The sequence below is a fragment of the Acanthisitta chloris genome, unplaced genomic scaffold, assembly GCF_000695815.1.
Source record: "Acanthisitta chloris isolate BGI_N310 unplaced genomic scaffold, ASM69581v1 scaffold14610, whole genome shotgun sequence".
Lineage (NCBI taxonomy): Eukaryota > Metazoa > Chordata > Aves > Passeriformes > Acanthisittidae > Acanthisitta > Acanthisitta chloris.
Genome location: NW_008651223.1, coordinates 9,516 through 24,607, shown reverse-complemented (window position 1 = coordinate 24,607; position 15,092 = coordinate 9,516). Strand labels below are relative to the sequence as shown.

General features: G+C 40.8%; 1 protein-coding gene across 1 annotated transcript; it reads right to left on the bottom strand.

Moving 5' to 3' along the window:
• Positions 1-2,308: 2,308 nt before the first annotated feature.
• On the bottom strand, positions 2,309-13,890 carry EPHX1 (epoxide hydrolase 1, microsomal (xenobiotic)). Its single transcript, XM_009072328.1, has 8 exons — positions 13,708-13,890; positions 11,722-11,902; positions 9,285-9,512; positions 7,929-8,058; positions 7,303-7,517; positions 5,195-5,303; positions 4,116-4,241; positions 2,309-2,658 (listed from the first exon to the last, which is right to left on the bottom strand). Exons 1-8 carry the CDS (start codon positions 13,885-13,887, stop codon positions 2,433-2,435), a joined length of 1,395 nt encoding a protein of 464 aa, XP_009070576.1. The 5' UTR covers positions 13,888-13,890; the 3' UTR covers positions 2,309-2,432.
• Positions 13,891-15,092: the final 1,202 nt, after the last annotated feature.

Sequence of the window (15,092 nt, the reverse complement as noted above, 5' to 3'; positions counted from 1 at the left end):
TATTGTGGTGGATTTAGTGTCTCAATGCCTATCTTCTGTGCTCAGTTGTACAGACCGTATGGACAGCTCATGTTTGTAGCAGGCTGAAGTGCTCTTACCTGGTGTGCAGAGCACAGAAACAATGTGCTCATATACTGCCTCTTTTCATTATCATTGTCTCAGAGTACTGAACACTGAGGCCTGTTTAAAAATAGAAAGGTTCTACAGGCAGCTGGTTTTTTTGTCCAGCTCTCACTGATGACTGACTGAGCCTGGATGAGCTGCTGTAACATAATATCACTAAACAGTCCTGATGTGCCTCCTTTCATCGAGGCTGGGCCCCTTCAAGCAGATCTGCTCCAGAAGGGAGAGAGAAAATGCTTTGAGCCTTCTACTCACATCTGAAAATTGGTTTGGCAGGTGTCACATAGCAGACTTCCTTCCCACTTCCTTAATCTGCATTGTGACTGAGCAGTCCCAGGGGAAGTGTTCAGTTGTATCAGTATGGCAGAGCTCCCTCACACCACAGCAGATGTCTGTATGTGCCTTAAAGAAGAGAGGGGATGATCTCTAGGTCTGAAATATAAGGCCATATAGGGGAGAGAGGAAAGGCAAAACTAAATGGTCAGAGATCAAAACTTGTTCAGGAGGGAGCATAGTGGTGCCTATAAACAGCTGTTGTCAGAGGTGAGCTGATTCCTTAGCATATATTTCAATATACTGCATGTGAAACAAGTTTGGGGATGGTCTTCTCTGAGAAGAGTCTATTTTGAAGTGAAGTCTATTTTATAGTGAAGTGTGTCTTCTTCAAAACAGACTGGCCTGAATCACACAATCTTTTGCAGATGAGAACACAAATTTTTACTAATGAAAGTATTTACAAGTAAACATAGAATTTGTGCTCACTACTAATCTGGAAGCAGATAGCTGTCTTAAAGAATTCAAGAACAGCTTGAGGGTTAAATCTAGGAAGGAGACCTGAGAGAGTCTCTGCCTTGCTCTACTGGCACCCAGGTGGAAAAGGCAGAGGAAAGGGAGCGAGAGGTCTTGTGTCTGCTCAGAAAACTGATCCAGGCTGATCCACAACCCATCTGTCCTAACGATTTTCTGTCATGGCTGATAGTGGCTTTCAGCTCTAGGATTTGAATATGTGCCCATTTAGGAGCATTGACTTACCTTCTGTGAAGCAAACTACATGGCATGCTTGAGTCTAAAGCCCTGTGGGATAGAGCAGGGCTCTGCTGGAGTGGCTCTTATTTAACAGCTTCCATTCCAATTAATGTTGTGAAATAATATTAATCCATGCAAGTGTTATTGGTAGATTGTATTCCCTGTGCTTGCAGGGGTAGAGAACTATATCAGAAGTGACTTGAGAACAAAACCAAACTGAAATCAGTCATGTGGATACGGTTTAAGACTGTCTGAAGCTCAACTGCACACACTAGGTACTGTTGCTGGCAAAAACATACAGATTCAAATTTCACTTTTCTTTGAGCAGTTTCCCTTCAATCTGACCTTTGTGATGGATGCAGTACAGAATTGATAGGTTCTAAATTGAGGCTTCTCTTTGCTGGCACCAAGCAAAATACCAGTTATCAAAAAAATGTAAAAGAAACACACAGGAATTGTTCAACATTTTAATGCAAGTTTCTTTTAATTTTGAATTAATTAAATTTTTATTCTTTAATAAGAGGTATGAACAATAACCTGCAAAAGCAGTGCAAAGCCACAGTGTGTTGAGCCTACCCAGGGCTACAACTTAAGTTACAAGTACAAATTCAGTGCAGAGGGAGCTTGGGCTATAGTTACTCCTACCCAGCCCCTCCTGGTCTGAGCTACAGGCACCTGTGTGTTTCAGCTGCTCCTTGCATGTCACTATCCCAGGAGCCTGGCATGGGAATTGAGCTTCTTCACAGCCAGGAAGTTGCTTAACAGCCCAGGCTGAAAGAGAAAGGCAGCCAGTAGTAGGCAACTGGCTAATTTAAAGGTACTTTAAGTCATTGATGCTGATTAACTGATGCACTCATGCAAGTTAGGTCTTGCTAGGCTGTTCCTCATTCTTCATGTGAGGAACTTCATACTTACAGCAACTCAAGTTTTACTGCTGCCATGACAAAAAAGCCTTTCATAAAAATGAAACTGTTATTAGTGACATTACTAATTGTAAGGTCTATTTTTCAATCTCAAAGCAAGAGTCAGGGATACTACAGAACACATTTCAGAAGATAAGCCAGTAATGTTCATGCTATTTTCTTAGCTTAGCTGAACAAAAAAAACCCAAAAAATCAGTAGGTCCCCATGGCAGTATCTCATGGAGATACACTGCATTTTTCTTGCCGTCCTTGGTCATGTCTAGTCAATAATAAAACCTAATTACATGGATTACAGTAGACATAGTAAGCCCTGTACATGTGCTAAGCAAAAAGTAATTACCCTGCTATTTGTTAGGGGAGTTATTCCCCTTTCTTTCTCCAAAGCTGCTCTTTCTCTACTTTCCCAACAAATTGCAGAATATCTTTAGCAAGAAGTTCAGGTTCCTCCAAAGCTGCGAAATGGCCACCTTGAGGCATGAAATTGAAGGAAACTATATTGGTGTACTTCTTCCGGGCCCAAGCCTGGGGTGTGTGCATGATTTCATTAGGGAAGGAGGCAATGCCAGTAGGTACTTGTACTGTGAGCCTGGGAGAGGAGAGAAAATCATTTTAATCTTTCAAATACTGAACTATGCAAGAAATGAAAATTCCCAAGGAAATGTTGTTCCTGAACAGTTGGGCATGCTGTTGTTAAGCAATTAAAATTTGACTTCCAGATCCTAAGTTGGAAGACAACACCCTAATTCCTAAAGAAAACAACATATTTTTTTTTTTGCATACATTGGCATTAAGGCAATTTTGCAAGGGATCCAGGGTATGAGACTTGGAAGCAGGGATATGGAGAGCCCTAGGAGGAGATAGGCATCAGGTTTCCTCATGCTGCAGTGAGGGCTCAAGAGTCATGTATTGAGGGGCAAGTACACACTTTGACAAGGGTTGGAGAGAGATTTACAGTGAATTACTTCAAAGTGTGCTGCAAAAGAGAAGAGAGGGGAGCAATAACAAGAGAGTAAACATTTCTGAATTTGAGACTTAATCCTGTAAAGTAGCCCTTGCTTTTAACTGACACAAATGCACTCTACAAAACATTCTGCACATTAGGAAGTATAGGGAAGCACCTGGATTTGAGGGGAATAGTCTTTAGAAAGTGTAATGATCTGTGACTGTTTTAAGAAGAGAGACACTTTCTAGGTTTAAATACCACATACACATAAGTTGCATTGTCAGAACTGACAAACTTTAAAATGTAAATACAAAAAGCGTTGGACGTGAAACCACGGAAAGCCTGAGCTCAGAGTGCCTAATTTTACACAAGACTTTGAGACTCTGTCCTCTAGGTACACAGAAGCTCATATAGCTTATCTCATGTAGGCAGAACCAGAGCAAGACACTGGCCCACAGTGTAGCCACAACAGTTTGAAGAGCTGAGTCAGCTTCCTGGGAACACCATTTCACAGCTAAATAAATACAATAGCAGTAAGCTGTGGTTGCAGATACCTCAGGGCAGGTTTAAGCCTTCACTAATACTCAAGCTGACACAAGTATTTGCAACCAAGCTGCTGCCTTAAGTGTCTGCACAGCAGGCACCTCAGTCTTACTGACTTCCAGGTTATGCTGCTTGTTAGCACAGGGAAGTTGCTTCTAAAGGAAGGACTTAAGTCTTTTGCAGAAATAGACAAAGTGTGTCCAGAAAAGTACTAAAACTACAAACCAAATAAACTAAACAAAACTGACTCATCACAGGCTAATTTAGTAACTGAAATAAAATCTGGAAGTACATGGATATACCATGTCCTCAAGCAGTGTCTCCAAATCAGATCTCCTTACTGATAGATAGTTCAGGATTCCTACCTAATTACTGTGTTTTCCAGGCACAACACAGTACATCAACTAACAGGCCTGTCCTGCAGAGAAATACTATAATACACCAGTGCTTTTTCCTCAGCATTCAGAAACCTGTAGCAGCAATAAGACATGAGCAACCTGTCTGCAACCATAAAATTAAGATATAGGGAAAATGTATAAAGGAAAAGAACCACTTACTTTTCATGTTTCTGTGTGCCTATCCCCTTCTGCAAATTTTCTTTGTAGAAACGCATTGAGGAGACTATACAGCCTGACACCCAGTAGATCATGATATTGGTGAGCAGGTCATCCAGGTTAAACTTCCTGAATAGGTAAGCCCAGAGATTGCTTAGTTAGAACTGAATACTGATTTGTATTACTTCAGTAGGGGCTTGATTTTGGTTTGGTTGTGAGAAAAAAAGTTAGAGGAAAAAAGAGTTAATTTGGTTAAGGTAAGAGTGGAGAGATGAAGTGTACTACTGCCCCTCTGGCTCTCAGTGACCAATTAAGAATGTTAAAGGCTTTTAGACACAAACTGGGAAGTGACATTTTAACTCCTACATAGAAGGCAGACTCCCACAAGCACCTTATGCTCCAGCATAGCTGTCAGTCCTGTCCATAGACTGGGAGGGTAGGAGCAAAACAGCACATGGAACAGCTTGTGCCATCTATTAATGATAATTTGAAATGCTTCTGTGAACTTTCAGCAGAGCCATCACACCAACACGTGCTGTAAACAGTGTATGTTTCATATAAAATTATTAGCTGTATGCAGTGCAAACATTCTATTCAAATCCATTCTCACTGGGCCTTTTCCTAACATACCCTTTCACTCCACTCCTGCCAGGTAGTTCAGCTCAGATTTCTGCTGCACGCTAAGAATGGTAGGTAGATGAAGCAATACTGGTCAGTCCAAAGCAAATTAATTGAGAGTTAATTATTAGTATTAAAATGAATCAAGAGTTCTGTTTCCCAGCATCTTAATGTGCGTTAGACTTTTGGGGTTTGCATCCTAATGAGATTTTTTTCCCCCCCATGTCAGTTTATAATATCCAGAAGCTGCAGGGTGTATTTTGCTTCTAGGAGATCAAAGTGGGAAGGGAATACAACAGCTTTGATGGCTTATTTGCTTCTCTGTCTGCTGTAGTACAGCCCTGCACATCTGTGGTCACTACAGGCTCCCTACAAGTGTGGGGCCATCAGTTCAGACATACCTCTTTAGCTGTGACTTTGGGCTTAGTCACCTCGTCCAAAATGGCATAAGAGAAAAGCCTTACCTCTCTAGTCCTCCATCCTCTAAATTCTGGAATTCCAGATCAGTCCATGAAGAGAACTTCTCCAGGATGTATGCAGCCAGTCCTACAGGAGAGTCATTTAAACCACAGCCTGGAAAGGAGGAGGAAAATACAAGTTGTGATTATCCAGCTACTGAACTCAGGGTCTTATAGAAGCAACCTGTTACAATGCAGGGGATGTAACTTTACAAAGCAGTTTCAGCAGCTGTGTCCTTAAATAAATTGTAGAATGAATTGGAGCCATTTAATGTTAAATCATAAACTGATAGTATCTGCAACTGAGCAGATGCTGCATTGGCTCACACCATACAGTTTTTGAACTGATGTAACAGTATTGATATTTCTGCTAGCTTTTTTTTTTCTTGTAAGCTAATAAGATTAAGCTCTGTGTTCCAAGTAGGGTTTGTTTCTATTAATTTGGAAGTTGTCATGTATTAAACAGCATTACAGGGCCAAACACAACATGCCTACACCTAACCAGGAGGAGTTGCAACATTATCTAACAGCGAAAACATTTTAAGGATTATTAGAAAGTCATTAAGGAAGAGCAAGGCTTTACCAAAAGGTCCATTTTCTGACTTAGCAATAGCCAACTGCCTTCATTTTGAACAAGCCTTAATATAGCTTTTAAAGTTTGTTTTGCTTGGACAGAAAAAACACGCCTGCATCTGGAACTTTGCTCATACATCCTACTGCTGTGAAATACAGGGAACATAAATTGTCCCAGCTGTTAAAAAAAACCCCCAACTTAGAAAAAGCTGTTCCCAAGGAACAGCAATATATTTGATGTTCCACCCATGCAACCCAATCTTCCTGAAAAATGCCTAATGCTGCAGCTGGCACAATTTCATCAGTAGTTGCTATTTAAACATGACAGTTGAGTTTCAGTCTCAGGAAGACTGTGGTAGTCTCCATAGCTCTGCTTCTTCCAGCTACCTTATGCTCCCCATCTTCAGAGTGTTTTTCTCCTTAAAAGAACCTGCCACTACCATGCTCCTCTCTTCTTTGTCTTCAGAGCTGCAACAATGCTCCAGCTCCCAAAACATGAACTGGCTGCTGGTTCCCAGTCTCCACAGTCTGCTCTGACAGAGCACACATTACTGGTAGGGACAAGAATCAGCCAAAAAAACACAGTAGAAGGAACATGGCTAGGCATCTATTAGTTTCCCCCTCTTTTCTGATGCACAAAAGGCTAGCAATTTTTAGAAACCAAAACTCAATGGAAGCAAAATTATTTTAAAACCATAACATTGTCATTTTGCCTACGCATTCCAAGAATATACCTGCCTCTGTAGGCAAGCTTATGGAAAACCATTAAGAAATATTTTCCTTAGCTATGTTTTTAATAAAATCCTTGAGTGAATTGCTGCTGCACTGAACTAAAATGTATTCAGTATTCTTGACTCAGTTGTCCAATTCAGTCGCAAAAGATGTTTTTAAAATAGAAACACTTAATACTCAGACACTTAAAGTAGTTAAGCAATCCGAGTGCCTAGCTCACCTAGAAAGAACATTCACAGATGCACATTCTTTTTTAACCTGAAAGTATGCAAGTGATTCAGAACAATGAGTGAAAATGAAATTTGATTTTACTTCTTAGGTATTACTTATCCTTATAATAAATAAGCTACACTGTGTGCTGAGACAGCTAAAAGCTTCTTGTCGTTTACATCATTTGAATGGGATCCATTCTCAAAGAAACTATCTTCTGCTCTTAGCACAGTTGCATTTGAAATGAAATTACAGTCCCTGGTGAGAGCAGAAGTGGAAAAGTATAAAACAAACTATTTTATTTATGAAAACTGGAAATGAGGTCAGTGGCACTTGGAGCCTGCTCAGTGCTGATGTGCAGATACACTGCTTCTGCATGCAGAAGTGAGTGTAATGCTAGGTAACCCTTTCTGACTTGCCTAGAGAAAAGGAGCCCACTGTTTAAAACCTCCTACCTTCCTACTTCAATTTCCCTGAAAGAAGAATTATTTTCTGCATATTTTAAGCAGTACATTTTGTTTCTACAGAAGCACAGCTAAAATGAACAGAGTAAGTATTCTGAGCTCAAAAGCTTGGTATTTTTGGTTGGTTTGTTTTACCAGCAGTATCAGGCTTTGTAGCCTGTATGTGAGCATAGCCAGACTCCTGCAAGATCCTGTAGAGCCCTTTCTTCAAGAAGGGAAACATCCGCCTAACATCTTCTTCCTGGAAACCGAAGAGCCCTGGGAAGTACTGGCCCAGCAGAATGGAGAGCAGGTGCATGAATCCCATGTTTGTAACTGAGGCTAGATTCAAATGGAGTCCTTTCATGTGGCTAAAAATAAAAACAGAAAAAGTCCTCCAAGTTAAAAAAAAAATAAAATATGATGCCATTACAAAAATACTGCACACAACTGTTTGGAAGAACAGGTATAAGATAAAGAATGTAATTTTGGATCACTGCTTAACACTGAGCACCAAAGAGAGAAACTACACAGTTCTCACGTGGACAGGAATTCTCAAGTACACAAGTCACAGGAGTTACTGTTCTGCAAAGGGCTGTCTCACTGTGAGACTGAGCTTGTGGTAGTTCAATTTCTTCTCATGCATCATACCTTTTTTGTGGTGTGCTTCTAAGAAATGATAACCAGGGATAGATGAGCAAATGACTTTAAAAATGCGTTCATTCACAGAGTAAAACAGCTTTGCACACCAGTCATGCAATGCTGTACCATGAGGTACTCACTTGGGAGCTATCTGGGCCAGGTTGGTGCAGATGAGCCAGCCCCAGTCACCACCTTGGGCATAGAACTCATTGAATCCCAGTCTCAGCATCAATTCGTGAAAAACAGAGGCAGCACTTACAGAATCAAAACCTGCATTAAAAGAAAAGAACACTGTTGTATTAATCCCACCTACACTTCTGACCCTGAGCATTTCTTTTCTTTTCCACAGAAAAGGCAATGTTCAAGTGCCTATAAAGCTACAAGTCCATTTCTCCTTGCCTGCTTGACAGACTATATGGAAGCCCTTCCACACCATCCAGGCAAGGTCTAGAGAGCAAGCAGAAGCCATGAGGAAGACAAATCCTAGCCTTTGTTGCCCACTGGTGTTCTCCTGACCCCAGCAGTTTGGGGTCAGGAGAACCCACACATTTGACCCACCAAAGGGCTACTAGACTCCATTTAAACTAAACTATAGCCATACTCCATCTAAGCCCTGTCAGAGGCACAGAGCATTGCCCAGGGAATGTGTTTCTGTTTTGTCTACTGTGAGCACAGTCTCCTCTTAATGATAATTGGAAACTCTAAGTTTCCACTAATAATGCACTTCTCCACCAAACACTGACGACATAACTTGTAACCAGGGAAGTAGAGAAAAGCAAAACCAACATTCCCCACATTACTCACTTGTACACATAACTAAATAGTAAGCTTAGCATCACTTTGAATAGTACTTTGCTTCAATTTGTTGCAGCTTGTGTTTGTATAGTTCAGAGCACAAGCTGAACGAGCAGGTATTTGGCTGCAATCTGCCATGTAGATATATAAACTGATTTGTTTCAATTGTTGCTTCTCACCTATCTGTATAAAACACTGTTGAATATGGACTGAAAACACCCAAAAGGAACAGTAACAAATGAAATATACTCTGCCTGCTCACTCACAGACAATTCATGGACTCGATTACAGTTCTTGATTTGTCACAATAGCTTTTTATAGTTCTTTTAAAATTATTTATACATTGCTCCTAAAACTAGTCAATGATGTCACCTGAAGTGACCCTCTTATCTCCCTCTTCCCACACAGCACACAGGATCTCTGTTTCTACACTGGGAAAATGAGTATGTCACAGGAGTTACTGTTCTGCTAGCAGGGGCTATCTCACTGTGAGCTGGGCTTGTGGTAGTTCAGTTTCTTATCAGAGAAATATAGTATTTTAAGGGTTGGAATGGACCTTCATCTAGTCCCAAGCCCCTGCTATGGGCAGGGACACCTCCCCACCAGACCAGGTTGCTCAAGGCTTTATCCAGCCTGGCTTTGAACACTGCCAAGACTGGGGCATCCACTACTTCCCCAGGCAATCTGTTCATGCATCATACCTTTTTTGTGGGGTGCTTCTGAGAAACCATAACCAGGGATAGATGGGCAAATGATTTCAAAAATGTGTTCATCACTGAGGCCATGGCTCGCAGGATCCGTCAGGAGAGGGATGATTTTGTAAAACTCATAAAATGAGCCAGGCCAACCATGAACCATCAGTAATGGCTTTGCAGACTGGCCTTCAGGCAAACAAGGAGGCTTCACATGAACAAAATGGATATCAATGCCTGTAAAAATAAAATAAATAATTAGCATGCCCAAATTTACCATGACACTGAAACTAATCACAGAACAGATTATCAATCAATCTTTTCTGAAGACCTTGGTTTTGGTGAGCATGCAAACACACTGCACTTCTCTGGATACATTTATCCAAGGACCTTAAGGTACTTTATAATGGGCAATTAAGCATCACAACAACCAAATGAGGTTGGCGTGTTTCTGTTTTAAAATAAATTGGCAAAATAAGACATAGAAGTGAAGCAATGTACTAACGGTAACACAGTGACTCACACAGCTTAAAGGCAGAAGAGACAATTGCATCATTTAGTCCAAGTATCCTTAAATTTTATCTAAATGTCCCTATATGGTACAGGATAGGCTTCAATCGCCCACAGATTTTTCTTCCTCAAAGGCTTACAATTGGAACTGCAAGGCACCAAGAGGTAGGGAATCCATCAAATCTAGCAGCTGTTTGTTTGGGGACATTAATCACTTTCCTCATTTTGTGCATGCCTTACTTTCCATTTGAACATGTCTGGCTTCTGTCTCCAGCAACTGATCCTAAATGCTACAGCAAAAGGAACTTAAAAAGCCTTCAGTAATTATTCTTTGTCTGTGAAGGTCTCCTGTAATCAAGTCACACATCTTGACTGCTGATATACCAATCATGCCGAATCAAGGATTTGACAAAATGCCTTGTTAAAAGAGAGTTAAAGTGTTCATCTTTGTAGTTCTACCTTTTGTCCAACACTTTCAGTATCTCTTTAAGTGAGTTAACCAAAACAGAAGACTATGATCTAGTACCAGTCTCCTTCTTAAGAAGGTAAAAATTGCAGTCCTGTTCCCTTTGTGACCCTTTCCCCATGCAAGCAGTAAGCTCCACGCAGCATTGCACTAGCTACTTCAGGTGCACTGCTCTTCCTCAAACCCATTCAGGGCTTTGCTTTCCAGGAAACAATAATTTTCTCTTAGTAGAGCCTGTATGCCTCATTTCTTGATGGATTTAAGCACGCTTTACTGACAACTCCAGTTCACCACCCTCTTTCACTGACTGAGATTTCCCCATCCCTGACAATCCTGTGAATCTCTGTATTCTCAGAAAAACTTTCAAGTGATGACAGAAGGTAGGAATTTGATATACAGCATGTTTGACCTTGTCTTTTCATGTTTCATCTCTGTAATCTTTCCTTACGCTGAAGTTTCTCTCCCTATTGCTATACATAGTGCCCTGTCCTTAGCTGCTTCTCCTTTTCTTGTCTCAGATGATACTTGTTTTTTTTCTTTTTTAAGGGAAGACTTTCTGGTTTTACGTTTTTCAGCACGAACCACGTTGTATACATTTAAATAAGTTTTGTGTTCTAACTACTATGAAACAACGGGTTTTGTCCCAAATCCACTTCAAATATTATGGTAAGCTGCACCACTTAAAATAACCTATAATTATGGGGGCAAGTAAAAACATAACGGCATACACTCAAGCTTGAATTTTGCCATCATGTGAGACAATTGCCTGCTGTCCTCTAGATCTACAGCTGCACTCCAAAATGGCCCAAGCACAACCCTAAATCAAGCGTTTTAAAATGTTCAGTCTGACCAAGCTCCAGCACCAGCAGACTTTACCTGAAAATGGCCTTTCAAAAGGTGCCTGTGCTCTGAATGAAAAGAGAAACCATTTCCTCATGCCTGGCAGCACATCAACCCCAAGGGAAAGGTGTCTGCATTCCTAGGCCTACCAGTGCTTGAAATGCAGCAGAGCACATCTGCCCTGCCAAGCAGGACCAACCTGAGCTGCCAGCACACCCAGCTGAGGAGGGCTGCCAGGCTGATGGCATCACTGTGACAGCAGCAACTGGAGAACTACATGGAGCATGAGGAGACATCTGTGGGTATTTTTGCATGACTGCATGCAAGTCAGGGAACATGTGTACATCTTAAGATCCAGTTCTGTTTCCAAATGCCTGTGCTTGGCTCCTGTTAACACCAGCTGACAAGCCACTCATGCACAGGGAATTCCATTTGTCATTCCTCATCCTAAAGGCTTCAGTTACAATGAAGGAGTTTCTTGCTGCTTCAGCAGTGATGCCAATGATCCAAGGCTATGGCAGCCAGGGAGGGAAGGACCATGTGACACATCCATAGCATTCTTACCACCGAGATCCCTTGCAGATAAGATTATGTATTACTGTTTATATTTTAAGGGGAAAAGCCACACACCTTGAATCTTTGTTTTGAATTGTGGGTACTTGTTGAGGACTTCAACTTGTTTCTTCCAATTGAACTGGTTTTTCCAGTAGGAGACAACCTTCCTGAGATATATGGAGTTAGCCCCATAATGGAAGCAACCATTCTCCAGTGGCTCAGTGAATCGAGCCTGGTCAAGTCTCCTAAATAAATCCTGGAGGGAAAAGAAAGAAGAAGCATTAAAAGAGCTCGTGTCTGCCATCTCAGGCTGTTCTGTGCATGGTTTCCCAAGTGAAATGAAAACAATGAAAATAACATCTCTGATTAGACACCTGTGCCTTTGGTGATGCTCCATCACCTGTTCCAATTATTTTTCTCCTGCAGATGGCCTCCTTCCTCTTCCACTTACAGCTGTTCTTAACACTGTCTCAGCCTTTGTCCTACAGGGCTGGCTAACCTGTTTGCCAGGCAGATAACCACAGACGACAATACACTCTGCTGACACTACTGTGGCTTCACAGTATAAGTCTTGTTGCCTTGCCAGGGTGCTTTGTTCCTCAGGTTACCTACGAGCCCAACCTCACAATCAATGCTCGAATCTGACCCAGACCTTTTGCTTTCCTTCCTAAAGCAAGGGGCAGGATGTCTTCACTGGGAAACACTCCAAGAGATTTTGCATGGACACAGAGTTGGTGAATCTAGACTGAAATTAAAGTTTGCCAATCTCGAATAACTATGACAGTGAATTTCCCACTGCACTTTCAGGTTATGGGGGATGCTGACCATACTGCAAAACAAGTCCAAGACCACTCAGCAGGGAAGTACAGCCAAGAGCCCCTTCCTATTGCAAACAGGACCACAGAATAGTTGAGGGTAGAAAGCAGGTCTGGAAATCTAATCCTGCTCAAGTCTCTAAGGGGTGTAAACCTGAACAGCATTTGCTAATAGAGCAATAACAGTTCCCACCCTAAGATGAGTTAGGTGTATGCATTGGCTCATGCCTCACTGAACAGGCAGTCTCACCCTAGGCAAGACATCAGTATGTAAGCTCACTGTTTTGGCATTTAACACGTGTACAGAGAGCATCAAATTTCTAAATGAAGTTTCTGACATGCCTTTACATACATACATACATACATAACTCCATGCTCAACACCTTCTAAAAATATTTTGGTAATGCATGCTAGGATAACTTTAATTCCTAGTTTATGCAGAGTCTTCTACTGATGGAAGAGCTGCCATAATACAGAATTGCATGTTTCAAATATATTCATAAGTTAGAAATTATCTAGCTTAGTGTCTGTGGTATAAGGGGAAAACATAATGGAGATCAACATCCATTGATACTACTAAGAAGGGCAAGCAAAGTGTTAAAAATCTCAGGCCTTCCTGAGGAAATAAGAACCCATTATAAATGAATAATATGAGCAATCCCATGAGTATTGTTTGAACCATGACTCTGCCACACAGATCTATGAAACTGTTCAATCCCTGACTTAAACACAATCAAAATCTCTCTATCCAACAAATTCTGCAACGTATGTGTTTACTGTAATTACCACAGTAATTTAGTGTTGACCAAAGTAGACCATTAATTACAAAAGAATCAGCATTCAACACAGCTGCAAACATAAAGCAGTCAAGAAAATGAGGTATTTGTAATTGCTTTGGGAAGAAAGAGAGAAAAAAAAAAAGATATTGTCTACACAAACTGAGGAAAGTGCACAAACAGAAACATTGAGTTGAGTAATCTGCAATATGATTTTTATGATTATTAGACTTTGCAAAGTAGGTTTATTTACCAGCAACCTTGCAACAGCCAGCTGAAAACCAAATGGCATAGCAGGGTATGAAATCTGCCTATCCATACCTGTCTTCTGAAGTATTGAAAGATCCCTTCCCCCAAGACCTGGACATCACTGCTCGTTCCCACAAATGTAACTATTGGTTCAATTTTAAAATGACTTCCAAACATGTCCATTTCTTACTTCTCTCTCCCCAGTACAGAGATTTGCTTACACTCAGCTCTTCTTCTTTAGTTTCCACCTTAAATGGCCGAATAGTTGTATCTTCTTCAGCATCAGGCTTTTGTCCCTTGCCCCACCATCCCTCTTTAAAGGGCAATTTCTCTTCTTTCTTCTTGTAAAATAAGAAGTAGATGATGACTGTCCCCAGAACAAGGAATACTTCGAGCAGCATAATGCCTGCAAGAGAAAAACAGAATTCCAGTAAGCCAAATCAGTTCAGAGAGACACACTTACAAGACTATAGAGGTTTATTCCCTTTCTAGACCGGATTCCATCTACATGGTGTTCTGTCACTCACAGGATATCAACACTTCTGTAAAATTTCAGAAGTCGGACGCTTTAATTCAAATGGGCAAGAATTGTTTTAAATAAAAGGCATAAAACAGAACTCAAAGCAAGTCTAGAGATCACATGGCTTGGTAAGTAAATAGTTCTCTGATAAAACACACCACGTTGGCTTCCTCAGTGGTCCACAACTGCTTCTGAACTTCAACACTAACAGGGGTTTAATGTTTTCTCTTCCTCTGAAGCTCTACATTTCCCACGAATTCCGAAGCAGAGCATCACTTCAATAAGGCTTACATATCTACTGCTATAGATTTGGAGGGAAAGAAAAACAAGATATAGATATAGATATAGATATATATACAGAATAAAAAGTGAAAAGCATAAGAGCAGCCACCTTGTAGTTCTCAGTCAGCCTGGCAGAATTGGGCAGGGATGTATTTACATAACCTTTGAACAGCAGTGCAAAGGGTAGTAGAGCCTTTGCTTGACATTCTCCCTCTGAACTGTTGTAAAGAGTAAAAAAACTGTTTTAAAGAGAAAACCACATGCATGCTCTCCTGGCTCTAAAATGTGATCACTTCCCCAGGTCATAAAATTCTGTCAAAGCGAAGAACAACCTGATTTCACAGCATATCTGCATAACCCTGCTGCAGGGCTATTGTGCTGTATTCAAACAGAACATCTTTGCAAAAAAAAGAAATCCATTTTGAATATATTTGAACTGTTTCATGCTGCAAGTAGAAAAAATAGCTATGCAGACTCTCTTTAATAATTAATGTTTTCAAGCATGCCTTTAAGTATAAGAAATGTTTGTAAGGTGGTTTGGGGAACAGTACTGTCATCATTTTAGTGCATAATTTTAAAGAATATTGTGCTCAAACACTCATTTGCTGCAGAATTGCTAAGACATGAAGTATTTCGAAACTTCTCTAGGGCAAGGATTGTTTATGACCCAGAACACCTTCATTCTCTCTAGAGCTAGATGGTTTTGTTGGTTTTGCTGCTGCAGAGTAATTGAATGCTCTGAAATGGCTCAAGGAGTCATTAGAATGCACCAAATTTACTCCTGGATCAAAACAAGAATTTTAA

What these genes read in the sequence shown, in the direction of transcription:
- EPHX1 (XM_009072328.1), bottom strand. Translation starts at nt 13,887, where the DNA reads ATGCTGCTCGAAGTATTCCTTGTTCTGGGGACAGTCATCATCTACTTC. An exon ending in GAGGATGGAGGACTAGAGAG is followed by an intron (nt 4,242 to 5,194) that starts GTAAGGCTTTTC and finishes TTACCTATTCAG; the next exon opens with GAAGTTTAACCTGGATGACC. An exon ending in GGCACACAGAAACATGAAAA is followed by an intron (nt 2,659 to 4,115) that starts GTAAGTGGTTCT and finishes CTCCTCTCCCAG; the next exon opens with GCTCACAGTACAAGTACCTA.